The 17,501-nt window shown below is 51.2% G+C and overlaps 1 protein-coding gene across 1 annotated transcript in view; it reads right to left on the minus strand.

Moving 5' to 3' along the window:
• Positions 1-17,501, minus strand: part of ABAT (4-aminobutyrate aminotransferase) — an 81,116-nt gene that overhangs the window by 12,638 nt on the left and 50,977 nt on the right. Inside the window, exons 5-9 of the mRNA XM_036409752.2 lie at positions 16,240-16,357; positions 12,780-12,829; positions 4,301-4,381; positions 3,620-3,712; positions 2,668-2,730 (exon numbers count right to left, since the gene is read on the minus strand). Of these exons, the coding sequence (XP_036265645.1) occupies positions 2,668-2,730; positions 3,620-3,712; positions 4,301-4,381; positions 12,780-12,829; positions 16,240-16,357 (405 nt within the window). The remainder of the gene's footprint in view (positions 1-2,667; positions 2,731-3,619; positions 3,713-4,300; positions 4,382-12,779; positions 12,830-16,239; positions 16,358-17,501) is intronic.

Below are 17,501 nucleotides of genomic sequence, written 5' to 3' on the forward strand. Positions count from 1 at the left end.
CATGCTGTCACCCAAGCCTAACGTCTGGGCCAGCGCGCTGCTCCAGGGCCCACTGCCCGCCTTTCTCCTTTACATCACCTGCTGCCACCTGCCACCTCCCGCCATCTGCCCGGCTGCTTGGGGCTTCTGAATTTTCAACCCCTGACTGCAGGCTCTTCCAGCTCCTACAGGCTCCCCCCCACCCCATCCCCTGCTCCAGCCTGCTCTGGTTTCTACAGCAACCAGGTGGGCCATGTGCAGCAGGTGCCTCCCACATGAGGCTGAGCAGGGCACCTCACAGGGAATGGATGCCAGAGCAGGAGGCTGGGCAGGGAGGACCCCTGCCTTTCCATCTCCCCAGGGCGGCTGCCCCTGTGTTCAGGAGGGACACCTGAACTCTCAGTCCCCTCCCTGCCCCCATGGATGGCACAACTGCAGATTCCTGACCCTCCACCTGGCCAGGAGTCACACGTGTTTGTAGCTGACTCAGGCAGAAGTACTGAGGATGCTGCAGGGGCAACCATGGGGGCCCCTAGCCACTGGGAGTTTGATCCAGCATGCTCTTGGCTGGCTGATGTCCACCAGGTGCCTGAGACCCAGGAGAAAGCTCTAAGACTTCCGCCTACAGACTACAGTATACTGCCTTTCGTTTCCCCTTGGGAAGGAAGGGAAACATTTTTCTTGTTCCTTTGCATAAATATAATATATACACATCATCACACACTTTTTGGCTACAGATTAAACAGGAGGAATAAGATGCAAAAATATTGGTGGACTAGGATGTCCATAGATATCAACTGAGAAAGAGACAGGCCACAATCCATTTCTTAAAAAAAAATAAAAAAATGGCCAAGAGCGTTCTAGCTGGTTTGGCTCAGTGGATAGAGCATCAGCCTATGGACTGAAGAGACCCGGGTTTGATTCCGGACACATGCTAGGGTTTCGGGCTGAATCCCCAGTAGGGAATGTGCAGGATGTAGGCAATCAATGATTCTCTCTCATCATTAATATTTCTATCTTTCTCTTCCTCTCTGAAATCAATAAAAATTTACTTTAAAAAATGGCCAGGAGAAAAAAGAAAAAGCTTACATTTACACAGGTTTGTATGACTATGGAGCATGGTATGGATCTATTGCTAGCAAGAGGCGGGACTAGGAATCAAAAATTAAGAAGGCACAAAAGAAAAAAAAACGAAAGAGTACAATCTCACTACCCACAGGCATCCCATTGTAAACATGTTAGCAGGATTCCTTGTAGTAATTTCCTGTGTATTTATTTAGTGTCCATACGATTTATACTCCACTGTTTTCACTAAATGATAGCACGGGCGTTTCCAAGCAAAGAGAAGCCCTTTCTAACGATTTTTGCTGCAGGATATTGTAGTTGTACGCGGTGCGTAATTGAGTTCAGTGGCCCTTGATTCTTTTTAATCAGCAGACATTTCTGCCTAAATCATAACGGGACCCCATAAGCGAAAGGGGGAGGGCAGGTGTGCTCTGGTTGAGGCTGGCTGCAAGCTTGGACCTCCCTACCTGGTTTTCCCTGAGGTCCCTGCCGCCACAGTGGCCTCCTGGGTGCCTTTGAAACCCTACACTTCACCCCTCTTCCCCATTGCTGGGTGTAGGGGCTCCTAGGCTTTCTGGTTACCGTTACACTAAGCACTCCACGGGGTGAAGACCTTGTACGTACAGTGGTGCTGACATTCTGGATTACCCTAGAGCAGTGTTTCCTAAAGTGTGGTATGTGTACCCCCATGGGTACGGGAAGAGTCTGGTGGGGGTACGCGTTGCACCGGAGTTTGGTGGGGATATGCACTGCACCGTGCTTAGCGGTGCCTAATTCTACGTTCTCATGAGTACGAGGGGTACTCAGCGTTACGAAAATTATAGAAGGGGTACACATATGGCAAAAGTTTGGGAAACACTGCCCTAGAGCAATGGTTGGCAAACTGCTGTTCGCAAACCGGGGTTTGCTGCTCTATTGACTAATGAGTTTGCTGACCACTGACCTAGGCTTTTGATTCCAATAATTACAGGCAGTGATTAAGACCCTATGCCAGTGGTCAGCAAACTCATTAGTCAATAGAGCAGTTTGCCCTAGAGAATACAGAAAGCCTCCTCTGACGGGTTACCTTCCGCAGTTGCCCTGGGAAACGGTCGTCCTGGTCAGGTAGAGCTCCTTTTCTCTCGATACCAAGGGAAGGGACTCGGGAGGCACAATGTTTGGGGACCCCTTGATGGGATAAACTGACTGTTTATCCCCCAAACTCATATGTCAAAGTCCTAACCTCAATGCGATGGTATTTGAACACGAGGCCTTGGGGAGGTATTAGGATTGGATGAGGTCATGAGGGCCCCCCATGATGGGATTAGTGTCTTTATAAAATGAGGCACAAGAGAGCTTGCTAACTCGCTGACATGGGGCTGGGGATAGGGGGAGAGAGACACACAGTGAGCAGGCAGCCAGCTGCCTGCAAGCCAGGAAGAGAGTCTTCCCAGGGGAACCAAGCCTGCTGGCACCTGGATCTTGGACTTTAACCCTGTCATTGTGAGCGCATTTGTCGAGGCGGCCTGTCTATGGCATTGGTCATGGCAGCCTGCGCTGACTGAGGACAGAGTCCACTGACTAGCGTCCGTCTGAAGGGCTGTGGCAGCTCCCTCCCAAGGAGAAGGGACCCACTCCACCTACCTGGTTGACCATGCATGTCTCCAGCTCCTCTTTGGAGAAACCCGCTCGACCCCTTTCTTTGTTCTGATGAAACAGAACAGAACGAAATCTCAGAGACGCTCTGGGGCGGAGAGGCTCCCACTTTCCACTCGCCCACAGCTAGCCAGACAACCCGAGAGTGCTCGCTCAAGCGCTGATCTTATGTGTGACTGAAGAACAAAGTGGGAACTTAAACTTTTGAACCCAGTGTGTTTGCTGTGCATCATGGCCTTCTTGAGGACATGTATCAAACCTTCAGAATGACCCCAAGAAGGAAAGGTTACATCGTCTAGACCGCCAGACATCTGAAAGTTATGACCGCGGACCAACCCAGGGGCTGGAATGCAGAACTGGTTCTTCTCAAGAAGGTACTTTGTCTTATAAAACTCGCAGACTCCTCTCTCCTTCGGAGCACTCAGTATGACCTCATCGCGTTTCTGGTTTGCAAACCTTAAGACGCTTGGATGAACTTTTGTTCTTTTATTTCCAGTGAAAGCCCTGGACCCTTCTTGAGTCTGTTCGATATGATCGTTGCCCGTATGTACTGAAGTGTGAGATTGTTAACTGTCCTTGTGGTGAAATAAATAGATGAACACACAAGGTGCATCATTCTTCTACCAGCACCTAAGATCTGCTGAGACATGTTATTCCAGGTAGAACCATGTAATGACAGTAGGTAAGGTTGGTGCAGGAGCCCTGGCTCTCTGCGCCATTCCCCACCCGCATCTTTGGAAATTCCTACCAAGGAGGGGCCTTCTCTGGATTTTGAGTGTGGTCACTGGTGTCCAGCACTCTGGCCAGCTGGGACGAACAGCAGGGCTAGGGGTGAGTATGTGGCTGGATGCTGGGGAGCCTCTGTGGTGTGTGTGTGTGTGTGTGTGTGTGTGTGTGCACGCGCGCGTGTGTGTGTGTGTCTTTGGGCCGCAGACCTTACCCGGTACCACATGAAAATGGTCTTGAAGGCGTTTTCATTGGAGCAGGAGCCACAGGCCATGGTAATGAGCTGGGACATGCCTTTGGGAGCCACCTGTAGGCAGAGAAACAGCTGTGGGCTCAGTGCCATCTCTACTCCCCCTCTCCCAGTGGGAGCTGTGGGGAGCACAGGGAGGCTGGGACACAACCAGGGGTATCCCAGTGGAAGCTGTGGGTCTGGGAGACTGGACTTTGGCTCTTCCAGGGGGTGGGGAAACCCAGGCTGGAGGGCAGAGAGGAAAAAAGGGCGAAGAGAAGCCCATTTTGCAGGTGAGAAGTTGAGGTTCTGAATGATCTTAATTGTTGTAGCAAACTAACACCAAAACATCGAGGGGGGCTGCATAACGTGCAAACCTCCTGACTGGGGACAAACATTAATTTTTCCCGAGTTCCCTTTTCCCTGCACACAAGGTATCCCTTCTTTTCTTCGAAGGGAAAAGTAAAAATGCTCTTTGTGAAAGAAACGAAGACTGAAACAGAAACCCCCCATCCTGATTGCAAGGCTCCCAATCCTGTCCTTCCTCCGGGGCCGCCTCCGGGGGCTCAGTGCTGCCTTTGCAGTGGGAGGACCTGGGCCTGGGCCGGGGGGGGGTGTGTGGGGGGTCCCCGCAGCGGAGGTTGGCCCCACAGACTCACCACTCACCGAGAGCAAGGACTCCTGCAGCTTATCCACAAAGTTCTCCGGCGGCAGGATCCCCAGGGCAGGTCTGTTGATGAACGTGCTCTGCAAAAAGGCCCAGACAGACAGTGATGCTCAGGCCTGGCCCAGTTCCCTGCCCACCCACCATGCTGCTCACAGGAACGGGCTCCAGAGGCTGATGGTGGGCCGGCGCTGGAATGATGGATTCCCCGCACTTTTATTTATTTGCTTATTATTATTTTATTTTATTATTATTTTTAAAATATGTTTTATTAATTTTTCACAGAGAGGAAGAGAGAGGGATAGAGAGCTAGAAACATCGATGAGAGAGAATCATCGATCAGCTGCCTCCTGCACACCCCCTACTGGGGATGTGCCTGCAACCAAGGTACATGCCCTTGATTGGAATTGAACCCGGGACCTTTCAGTCCGCAGGCTGATGCTCTATCCACTGAGCCAAACCAGTTTCGGCTTATTATTATTTTAAATATGTATTTTTTATTATTGATTTCAGAAAGGAAGGGAGAGGGCGAGAGAGAAACACCAATGATGAGAGAGAATCACTGATTGGCTGCCTCCTGCAGGCCCCACATTGAGGATCAAGCCTGCAACCCGGGCATGTGCCCTGACCAGGAATTGAACAGTGGCCTCCTGGCTCATAGGTTAATGCTCAACCACTGAGCCACACCGGCTGGACTCCCCTCACTTTTAGAGAAACCCATTAGGATTTCTCTGGGTTTTAAAAAGAAGTGCCGGTTTCTTGGTTGTGATATAGCACTATTATTACACAAGATGCTACTGTGGGGGGAATGGGGCTAGGGGTACAAGGGACCTATTTGTACTATTATTATTATTATTATTTGCAATTTCATGTGAATCTATGATATAATTTTTAAAAATCCATCAAAATGGCTAAAAATGAAGAAATGGACAATAACAAGTGCTGACAAGGATGGGGAGCACCTAGAACGGTCACTCACTGCCTTTGGGATGGTAACGTGGTGCGGCCACTTTGGGAGGCAGTCTGACCGTTTCTTGTCATGTTAAACACATATGCACCCAGCAGTGCCACACCTAGGAGTCTGCCTATGTGGAATTAAAGTCGGTGTTCACACAGAGACCTGAATAAATGGGAATGTTTATAGTGGCTTTTGTTTGTATCTGTCAAAATCTGGAAACAACACCAATGTCCCCGCACTGGGGAAAAGACACATGAGCTGTGGTCTGCGCACACTGTGACTACTGCTCAGCAATAAAGAGGAACAATATACTGACACACGCAAGAGCAAGAAGAAGAAGGAAGAATTGCAAAGCCTCATGCCTTGTGACAGAAGCTGGAACCAAAACCACACACAGAAAGGCTCCATTTATAGGACGTTCTGGAAAAGGAGGGACCACAGGGAGAGACGGGCTTGGGAGAATGTTTGGGGGGTAAATTGTAATGTCTGGATCCTTAAAAAATGTGGTAACACCACATAACATAAGTTACCATAGTGACCACTCTAAGTGTACAGTTCAGTAGTGTTCAGTACAGTCACATTGTTGTGTAGCCACCACCACCATCCATCTCCAGAACTGGTTCCTCTTATAAAACAGAAACTCTGTATCTGAACGACACTAAGTCCCCATCCCCTCTCTCCCAGCCCATGGCAACCACTGTTCTACTTTCTCTCCATGAATCTGACAACTCTGGGGGCCTCATGTAAGTGGAATCATACAGTATTCGTCCTTTTGTGATGGGCTTGTGATCATTTAGCATAAAGTCCTCCAGGTTCATTCATGTTGTAGCATGGAATAGAATTTCCTTCCATTTTTAAGGCTGCATAATATTCCATTGTGTGGATAAGACCACATTCTGTTTATTCATTCATCCGTCAATGGACACTGGGCTGCTTCCATGCTTTGGTCTTACAAATAGTGCTGCCATAAACATGGTGTGCAAATTGTCTGGAGTAAAAAAAAATGTTTTTATTAATTTTTAGAGAGGAAGAGAGAGAGAGAGAGAGAGAGAGAGAGAGAGAGAGAGAGAGAGAGAGAGAGAGAGAGACACTAATCAGTTGCCTTCGGTACTCGCCCCAGCCAGCAATCAAATCTACAAGCTAAGTAGGTGCCCTGACTGGGAATTGAACCCACAACCTTTTGGTGTATGGGATGATGCTCCAACCAACTGAGCCACAGGCCAGGGCTAGATGTGTCTGGATTTTGACAGTGACTGTGTGACTATGCCTTTGGCAAATCTCATATGGCTATACATAAAGAATGGATGTGACAGCATGTGGATCAGACTGTAATTAAATAAATATGGAAAAAAGGCACAGGGCAGCAGCTGCTCTAGAGCTTTGAAATGGAGCAGAGCTTAGGAGAGCAGTCTTGTGAGGGCGCTGGCTAAACAAACAGGATGGGCTGGGTATGAGAAAGGCAGTGTTAGAAAATGACCCAGACTCTCTCTGTTGACTCCTCTCCCCCCTAATTTTGATAGATGTGGGTGGAGAGAAGTATTTCTCTCCACGAGGAATTCAGCAGGGCCAGCCTGATGCTGAACAGACCCGCTTTTGATCGTGGGGAGGTGAGGAGGCGCGGCGGTTACTAAGAGCTTGTTTGTCCCAGGGTGGGACTGCGGAGCAGGGCCGCAGGCCAAGGCAGCCAGAGCCTCCGCGCTTCAAAACGAAAGGGAAATGAAGATTTTAGGGGAAATTGCCCAACGTTAAAATGCTGGTTGACATTTTCTTTCTCCTAAAAAATATATTTTATTAATTTTAGAGAGAAAGGGAGAGGGAGGGAGAGAGATGGAAACATCAATGATGAGAGAGAATCACTGATCGGTTGCCTCCTGCATGCCCCCTACTGGGGATCGAGCCCACAACCCAGACATGTGTGCTTGGTTGGAATTGAACCTGGGCCTCTCAATCCGCAGACTGACACTCTATCCATTGAGCCAAACCAGCTACGGCTGGTCAACATTTTCTTAAAACCATTTTTGGCCAAGGGATAATCCCAGATTATTGTGGTCTCACGCCTGAACAAGAGCAGCTCCAGACACACGCATGGCTGCTGGTGTCCACGTGCCAGTGTTAGGGACACACACAGGGCCTGCAGCCCCACATCTCCCCACCAGCCTGGCCTCCAATGCTTTCCTAAAGAGGAGAGAAAGATGACCAGTTCTGGCAGGACACCGGTCAGGGCAGAAGTTTCAATCCCAAGAGGTGTCAGTGTGTGTGGAGAGCCGTACGCTATTTTATACTCTGGCCCTGTCGCCTCCTCTCCGGGCCTCCTCTAAACAAACGACTTCAAACGTGGACAAATGCTACCCACTACATTATTCGGGTAGTGTTATTTGTAACAACACAAAGGAGAGGCTTTCCAAATGCCCACGGTAGGTTACGCAAGCTAAGCCATTTTAGTTCGGGGTGACGTTCCGTGGCCAGTAAAACGGTGTTTGAAAGGGTACAGTTTTCCATCAGGGTTCTCTCTCAGTCTCCTACATTTGATGGGTTGGCACAAACGCATAAGGACATGTGTCCACCATCGTAGCAAAGACACGGGTGGAAATGCAGACGGAATAAGGGCGCAGCCACCCCCCAGAGGTTCAGCCAGTCCCCTGGCAGGCCTGGGCAGAGTCTGGGCGGGGTCTGCACGTGGTAGATGGTGAGATCCACAGGAATCGGGGTTGGGTTGTAAAAGGGTTGGTACTGAGTACAACGTGGCATCCTGGATTGGACCCGGAACAAGGACAGACAGCAGTGGGAGAACCGGGGAAACAGGAAAGAAGTCTGTCGTACACAATGCACCAAGGTTAAGTTCTTAATTTGACAAGGGTACCATGGAGAGGCGAGGCGTCAGCATTGGGGGGAGCTGGGTGAAAAGTAGATAAGAACTGTCTTTACAACTTGTCTGTAAGTCAGAAATTAGTCTAAAATAACAAGATTTAATTAAAAAAAGAGGGAGGATGGGGCGAGCCTGGGACCTGGGGACTTCTCGGGTACCACTCTCTCGGACACAGCTGGTGTAATTAACTCAAAGCAAATCCAAATGGTGGCATCACTGCACAGGAGAAAACCCAAGGAGGGGGGCAGGGGGCGAATTCAGCTTCCTGGCTGTTTGGAAATGGGCTCTGATCGATAGACACTGTGGCAGGTTTACACTCCGGACTAGGATAAGAAGTGGGGGAAGTTAACCCTTCGCACTGCAGAGTGGGGGAAACTGAGGACCAGAGAGGTCAAGCAACTTGACCCAAGTCACACAGACAAGAAAGGGCAGAACCACATCTCAAAGCCAGGTCTGCAGACCTCAGATTCCAGCCTCTGCCAGACACCCAGGCAGCCCTGCCCGATGTTAATGATGGACATGAGTCTGCCTGGTGTCCCCTGGGGACCATGGCTGGCCTGTAGGGTCCTGTGAGGGGCATTTCCTTTGGGCCCTGAGAAGCCAAGCCCGTCACGACCTGAGGATCAAGGTGAGCACCATCACCGGCGGGGGTGGCGCGGCTCACCCGGGACGGCGGGCTGGCTGGCAGCTTGGCTGCCTTTCTGGGCCCAGGGAAGATGTGTGGGTGATGTTCCTGTCTGACAAAGCGTGACAGCGGGAACAGAGGAGATCTGGGACATCGGGCAGCCGAATCAAATGAGGACAGGTTTCTGGAACACTTGCCCTCAGACTCAGCCGCCCTCACGCGCAGTGTGCAGAGCACGGGCTTTGGTATCAGCGGTTCGGATGCCTCGGGCAGGTTACTCAACCTCTCTGGCCTTCAGATGCCAGAAGAGGGACCCTTCCCGGTGCTTGTGAGGAGCCAGTGGGACGGTCTTGAAGGGCAGTCACCAGGTGGGAAGACCCGGTGGTCAGAGGGATGGCACGCCTCTTCCATGACCAGGCCAGCTGCCCCATGTCAGACTGTGCTCATCATTCGTTCCAGTGGTATGGCAAAGAGATGGCACTGGCAACATAAGACAGTGTATCAGGACCCAGACATGGACCCAGGGGACATGCTTCATGTTTCCCAGCCCCCTGAAGTGATGATGTGGGGGCCTCAGAGTGATGTGATGGGGTACAAAGAGTCCTGAGCTCTTTCTCAGGATTTCAATGACTTGGTGGGAACGTGCCCAGGATAAGTCAAATACCACAGCCACTGCCTGAGCACGTCTCCAGCTGAGAATCTGGAAAACCCCAGATGTCAGCCAATGGTCCCCAGCCTGATGTCCGGGTGCACCCGCTGAGCTCTGGCAGTCAGCTGCCGTTTCTTCAGGACTGTGCCAGTCACCCTGCCCAGTCCAGTCCTCTGCTGAGCTAGGTCACACTGTGATCCAGACTGCGATCTCACCATCCTATCCCAGCAGCAGCGCAGTGGCCAGCACACAGTAGGTGCTCAATCAAGAGCTGGCCGATAAACAAATGTCAAGAAATAAAGCTGAAGAAGCAGGAGGCAGGCCACGAGGAGCTTTGTACTTAAAGCGGAGGAGTCTGGGATGTGCCTTGAAGGCAGCGGGTACCTGGAACGGGTTCTAGCACAGCGCAGTTTGAGATGGTCTGGAGGAGATGAGCATGGACGTGCAGGGAAGAACAGTTGGAGAGGGGCTGCTGGGAAAAATCACATGGGAGATGCAGAGCTGCGGCTCTGACTGGCTGAGAGGTGAGAGGTGAGAGGTGAGTGGGTAAAGGAGGAAACTGTGACATCCAGGTTCCTGGCAGGGACAGGTGGGGGCAGGGCATCCCCCACATTGGAATCCCTGGGCTATTGGGGACCATTCTGCCTCCCCAGGCAGCTGACACTGCAAATGTGTGTGACATGTTTGTTGACACATTTTTTTACAGCACCAACTGCTGAGGCATCTGGGATCTGCAAACGTTTCAAAACAAAGTCGGGCTCTGAATGTAAACACCCCCGTGGAGCCTGCATGCCAGAGACGCCCCTAGGAGTCCCCTTCTGCGGCCCCTGAATTTGTCAGCTAATCGGAGGGGAGAAATGTCCCCACGTCCCTCCTCGGCAGGGCAAACCCATTCGTGAGGAGGGAAATGTGGTTCGTCCTATTGTCTTCCATGGTGCCCGCCAAAAGGGGAGGACGCTTAAGGCCGGAAGTCGGTTCCTAACATGGTGGGGCTCTCAGCCCTCCCTGCCTTTCTTAGATCTTTGGGGGGCTCACAGCCCTTGTCATGTGTGGATACGTATGTCCCTCTCTGAGTGAAATGAAAGCCCCCACCCCGCCTCTGTGACACTTGGCGTCGGGGAGGATGTGGAAGCCTCACCACTCACACACGCTGCCGAGGAGCGGAAACAGACAGTGTGGACACCAGTCTGCTCACCATGACGGCCCGCAGTGCCATGCCTAGCCTTGTGTCCCCGGGAGACCATGACTATTCACAGGAAGACAGGTACTCTGTGTTCATGGCAGCGGCTGCTGTAGGAACACCCCGATGCCCACCAGCAGGGGTGGGTGCAGTGCCTGCAGCACACTCACGCCCTGGACGGCCATGCAGCCTTGGGAACAGGTGGTCTGTGACTCCACACAAGATGCATCGTACAGACGGGCTGTGAGTGAGTTAGCCTGATGTGATGAAGTGGCTCACTGTGATGCTATTCCCGGGCCAAGAAAGAATGGAAGAAGTGCCCCCATGCTGTTAGAATAAGGGGAGTAGGGCTGGGGAGATAGTAACGGGCTGGGGCCTGTTGTGGGGACCATTTGTAATTCACAAATTCTCAAAGCGGGTGAAGAACATCCTACCCTGTGGTGCAGAGAGCACGGGCAGCTGTAGGGTATGACCATAGTGATGCCATACCGGATATACCATGTGATAAAGGTGTGTTGCAGACACAGTATGGCCCCCAAGAAGATGGGACTGTGGGCATGCTATAGGGCCTAAAGGACTTGGCAGACGTAATTCAGGTTCCTAATTGGCTCAGATAGGGAGATCACTCTGGATTTTCTGAGAGGGCCCAGTGCAACCACGTGAGCCCTATGCTAAGAGCGGAAAGGTGACGGGAAAACGAGGCAAAGGATTGGCCTGGGTTGCTGGCGTGAAGAGGGTGGGATCACGTGGAAACCGTGAGAATGAAAGGAATGATGCTAGCAACCAGAGGAGTACACGGTAGTCTCATCTGTGGCCTCCAGCTAAGATCGATCTCCATTTCCCAAGCCCCTCAGCCGAGCGCTCAGCTGAGCCCGCCCGGCTCCTGATCCATGAAATCAATGTGACAGCAACGGGTGTTGTTTTAAAACTCCTCTCATCGGCGGGGGGTACGTTCCCAGACCCCCAGCGATGCCTGACACTGCAGACAGTACCGAGCCCGAGCATGTTTTTCCTTTATGTACAACCTATGATAAAGTTTCATTTGCAAATTAGGCACAGTGAGAGACTGCCAACAACAACTACTAATAAAGTAGAGCCATTTTAACAACATGCCATAATAAAAGCTGAGGTGGCATTATTAAGGAAAATAAGGGTGACTCGAACACTCACTCTGTGATACCTCTGATAACCAAGACGGCTATTGAGTGATGAATGGGCTGGAAGCCTATATCGTGTAGATGTGCTGGACAAAGGGATGGGCCAGCCCAGCACGAGGTCTCATCACACTACTCAACTGCACAACTCAAAACTTATGGCCCTGGCTGGTTTGGCTCAGTGGATAGAGTGTCGGCCTGCCGACTGAAGGGTCCCAGGTTTGATTCTGGTCAAGAGCACATGCCTGGGTTTTGGGCTTGATCCCCAGTAGGGGGTGTGCAGGAGGCAGCCCATCAATGATTCTCTCCCATCATTGATGTTTCTATCTCTCTCTCTCCCTCTCCTTTCCTCTCTAAAATCAATATATATATATATATATATATATATATTTAAACTTATGAGTTGTTTATTTCTGGAACTTCTGCATTTACTATTTTTGGACCACAGATGCCCACAGGTAACTGAAACTGTGGGAAGTGAAACTGCAGATAAGGGGGGTTACTATACATATTATGCTCTTAATTTCCATTAATCATGATGATCAATATCATTGTTTTATGCCCACACGGCACTGCTTACCTCATTCTATAGCACTTCATATGGTTGTAATTCCCTCTACTTACGTGTCGAGAATTAAGTTAATTGACTGCCACCATGGGAGCGGGGTGCTGTGTTTCTGCTCACCACGGTACTCCAAGTGCCTAGCGCAATGGTCGGCAAACTCACTAGTCAACAGAGCCAAATATCAACAGTATGACGATTAAAATTTCTTTTGAGAGCCGAAAACTGACTTCTGCACATGGGCCATGAAGTTTTAATCGCACTTTATGTATGTGCCCGCACGTGGTATTTTGTGGAAGAGCCACACTCAAGGGGCCAAAGGGCCACATGTGGCTCACGAGCAGCTGTTTAGTGACCACTGGCCTAGCGCATAGTGTGTGATCAATAGCTACTTATGGAATGAACGAATGGGCTATTTCCCAAGGTGCCCAATAGTCCCCTGAACTGCCGTGAACAGGTTGGTCGTTACCGTCTAATTGGGACTCACCGCATTCTGAGGCTGCTGGACGAGCTTCATGAGCGCAGGATGGTTGTAACCTGGGGATGGGAAGGTGGTGAGAGACCAACATTGCAGCTGAGGGCCCCGTGCCCCTCCTCCATTGCTGCCCCTCCCTTCCTTTCCAAACTCTTCTCACGCCACCTCTTCTTGGCAGAGGAAAGCACCCAAGGCTGGGCCCACCCAGACCCCCTGACTTAGAATCTCTCAGGGCGTGGCCCGGAAATCTGCAACAGGTTCTCTAGGTAATTCTGGGGTTCAGGTTTGAGACCTTCAGAGCTAGACAGACATACAAGGAGGTGGGTGCAAGCGAAAGCAAACTTCGTGGTCTGGGAGGGGTTCCCCAGGCCCGCGTGATGAATCACACATGTGGTCCCCGCTTTCTCCCCCAGTGCCTACAGATGGAGTCCAGCTGCTTTAAGTGTTTGCTCAGGAGCCGAGCGAGGGTATGGCACCACCTGCCATCTGAGGCCGGTGGATCCGGTTCTGTCTTCACACATCTGCTTATTCCCGAGTCCAGCCTGAGCCTGACTCTCCACGACAAGGTTTAAGACACCCTTGGACTCAGCAATGACTCACCCAGGAATCTATCCTGCACACGTGTATGCAGACCGATGCACACACGTCTAAACTGTGCCACCCCAACTCCTCCAGGCTTGAATGCCCCCGAAAGTCCATCGACAGCAGATCAGTTGTGACCTGGGTGAGCATGGAAGAGAAAACCCCCTGCCCATAGCAGATGCTCAGAAGGTGGAAGCTTTCATTGTAAAGGGCGAGGGTGAAAGACAGGATTGCCCATCCTGGAGCCAGAGGTCTTGGGTTCAAAGCCTTGACTTGCATTTATTGAGCATCTACTATGTGCAGGAGGCTGTCTGTTCATCATGGCGAGTCCTGGCATCAACTCCCACAGCCAGGCCAAGATTTTAGGAGGCACTGAGATCAGGAGACCAGATCGGGAGGCCCTCAACAGCAGTGGCAAGCGTCCAGCTCCATAGGTATGAGCTGAGTGAATGAGTAATGCTGGGGCCCAGCAACATGGAAGAACTCAAACTGACGTATGTGAGAAAAGACTCATCCGGGAATCCTGGAGCAGGCCGTAGAACTTGGAGAAAAACTCTCAGTCTTCAAAAATCCCCATTTTTATGGTGCATACTTTGTACTTATTTTCTTCCTATCGATTCATTTTTTAATTTAAATACGTTGACTTTGAGAGGAGACTTTAGAGTACAATGGTGAGAGGCCTGCCCACCTCTGAGCTTGGGGCCTCCTGCCTCCAGAGTAGGAGATTAGCCAGTTTAGATGGGCATTAAAGACCTAGAGGAGGGGGGAGAGGGGGGGAACTTCTCCTCCATGCAACCAAAGAGTGAACAGATGTGGTTTCACTCAGCCTGCTGCAGGGAGCATGGACTGGGGGCGTGATGGGGGGGCGACCATCCTCTGCTGTCCCCGTGCCCGTCCCCGTGCCATTCCGAGGTGTGCTGGGCCCAGGGCTGGGAAGCGCTCATTACTCAAGGAAGGAACGTGGTAGGAGTTTTCCCATGTTTTCTGGCCCGAGGCCTCTCAGCTCTGCTCTATGTCACAGCGCCTGGTGCGTGTGACTTCTCTGCCTCCGATGCGCAGGCTCTGTGAGATCACAGGTTCAGCTTGTCTACTGGCTTCATTAGGATAGAGGAGAGCAGAGCGGGCCCCTCAGGTCAGGGAACTCCCACCCTGGGCCTTCGAAGCCCTGGATGCTTGCCCCCCCCTCCCCCCTCCACACACACACACAGGGCAGGGCAGGGCAGGGCAGGGCAGGGCAGGGCGGCCGTCTGGGAGGCTGCTCTCACAGAAGTAAGCAGAGCAGCAGTGAGCAGCTGGTTCAAATCCTTTGGCTTCTTGGACACACTGGGCAAACTCTGCACCTTCTTGGAAGCTGGCTCCCCATCAGAAAATGGGGGGGGGGGGGGGGGAGCGGGGAGTGTGATGCTAAAGTACCCAGCATTATAGGACTGTTGTGGGGATTTACTAACAGGGAAGGCACTTAGCAATATGCCAGGCATAGAGCAAATTCTCAGTGATTAAGAGTTAAAAAGTCACCTCAAAGGCTACAGATATGGGATAAAAGGTGGCGAGAGAGAGAAACTTAGAATGTCTAGTCTTTTAACAGCTGCTGCCGGCCTGATCCTCCCACCCCCAACACGCATACACTCGCTGGGGTGAGAGGGAGGAAGGAGGGGTCACTGGCCCACAGACCCATGGCTAATACATGGCGGAGCCCAGATGCAAACCCAGGACCACTCGAGTCAACTCCCTTTCCCTCTGACGCAAAACGGAGGTGGGGCTGGTAAATCTTAGCATCCCAAATGCCTTCCGAGGCTGAGGCATGTCTGAATGACCGGGCTTTCCAGAGAGAATGAGTCACCCACTTACTGTCTAATTGCACCTTAATGGGGAATAGGTGGGAGAGACTGCGAAGGGGGGAGCAGAGGAGGAGTGGGGACCTGATTTGGGGTCTCAGGGGAAGTCCCTGGCTGCGGAGTGGGAGGTGCTGATGGGTGGGAGCAAATGGGCCTGGATCCGCTGACATCGGCCTACAGCCCAGAGATCCCAGGGGAACCCACCGGCCACCCACGCTGCAAACACCAGCTACTGCCCGTCCCGGTCAGCCCATCCATCCTGTCCCCCGTGTCCCTTCCTACAGAGCAAGTCACGCTCTGTGTGCCAGGAGTGGAGCCGGTGAGGCCGGTGCTGCTGGTGGCCCACCTGGCCACCCCCTCCCAGCTGCTGAGCATCTGGCTGACAAGGGCTCCAGCTGCCTCCCGCTCTGGAAAATTGCCCTTGGTGCCTGGAAGCCACTTCACCCCAGAGCTGACAAGTCCTTCCTTCCTTCTGGCGCTGACGGGCAATGACTGCCTGGCACAGAGGTACACAAAGGCCAGTCTCTCTGCTTCAGGCTAGGACCAACTCGGGGGTGCTACATGCATGCTCAAGAGCACCCCGGGGGACCAGACAGTGGTTGGTCTCCAGCAGACAGCTCATCCCTCTTAGATTCCCCCGCTGCCCTGTGCTGTTTCTCCTCTCCGCCCCCACCCCCACTTCTGCAGAGAGCTCTCTCTCAATAAACTACACGCCCAGAACCCCTGCCTCAGGCCCCTCTTCTGGGAAACCCAGCCACGGACTGGACATCCAACTCTGGTCACACAGACTTGTGCTCACATCCTGGCTCAGCTTCCTCTCAAGCTGTTAAGCCTCGCCTCTCCGTCTAACACTAATGCATACCTACCTGGTGGGTTTTGGGGGAGGAGTAAATGAGAGAAGCCATGTAAAGGCCCTAGTCATACACCCTCTACGGACAACCTGTGCCTTCTCTCTGCCCTCGAGGGAAATGTCTGGTAACATAGGGACGTGCGTGCGGGAAGGGACTTGTGAAGGCTGGGTAGCCATGACCAAGAGAGGGTTTCCCAGCTCTTACCTATGGGGACCGAGGAGATCTGGGAATAGAGATCCAGCATTCGGTTGCCATCCACGTCGACCAGGTAATTGCCTCGGCTCTCTTCGTAATTGCAGAAGAAGTGCACAGCCTCTGCATTCTTCGGGAGAAGACAGAATGAGTCAGGCTCACCGCCACTCCGAGTCCTCCGCGTTTTAGGATTCAGCTTGAATCAGTGAAAAGAGCCACGACCCGGCCACTCTATGGGCATGTGGAAGGTCTCTGCAGGTGCCAGAAATGCCTCATTTCTTGCCCCAGGATAATCACACGGGTGATTTGCTTTGTAATAGTTTATGAAGCTGTGAATTTGTATTGTATGAAGTTGTCTGTGCCTGTTTTACACATCACAACAAAAAGGTTGATCTGTATCTCTCAAGACGCTTTTGATAGGATGTATATGGTAAACCATAGAGCACCCATGAAGAAAACTAAGAAAACACACATAGTAATTATGGAAGAAATAAAAACGTTAGACTAGAAGTTACTTAATGCAAAAACATAAAGCAAAAGAGGCCCAGAGGAACAAAAGGGATATGAGACAAAGAGAAGAAAATGTAACAAGGAAGAGGTAGGTACATATCAATAATAACATTATCTATGGATAAACTGAACCATTTAATCAAAAGTCAGAAACCATCAGACTGCATTAAAAAGGTTCAACCATAAGCTGTTGACATGCCACATACTTGAGTTTCAAGAATACAAACAGGCCGAAACCGGTTTGGCTCAGTGGTAGAGCATCGGTCTGCGGACTGAGGGGTCCCGGGTTCGATTCCGGTCAGGGGCATGTACATTGGTTGTGGGTGCATTCCTGGTGCGGGGTGTGCAAGAGGCAGCTGGTCAATGTTTCTCTCTCATCGATGTTTCTGGCTCTCTATCTCTCTCCCTTCCTCTCTGTAATAAATCAATAATATAAATCAATAAATAATCAAATATATATATATATATATATATATATATATATATATATATATATATATAATACAAATAGGTTAAAAGTAAAAGGATGAAAAAAAGATACATGAGCCCTAGCCAGTTTGGTTTAGTGAATAGAGCATCGGCCTGTGGACTGAAAGGTCCCAGGTTCCATTCCAGCCAAGGGCACATGCCTCAGTTGCAGGCTCAATCCCCAGTCAAGGGTGGGGTGCATGTGGGAGGCAAACAATTGATGTTTCTTGCCAATGTTTCTCTCTCAGTGTTTCTCCCCCTCCCTTCCATTTTCTCTAAAAGTCAATGGAAAAATA

Source organism: Pipistrellus kuhlii, unplaced genomic scaffold (assembly GCF_014108245.1).
Source record: "Pipistrellus kuhlii isolate mPipKuh1 unplaced genomic scaffold, mPipKuh1.p scaffold_m20_p_4, whole genome shotgun sequence".
Classification (NCBI taxonomy): Eukaryota; Metazoa; Chordata; class Mammalia; order Chiroptera; family Vespertilionidae; genus Pipistrellus; species Pipistrellus kuhlii.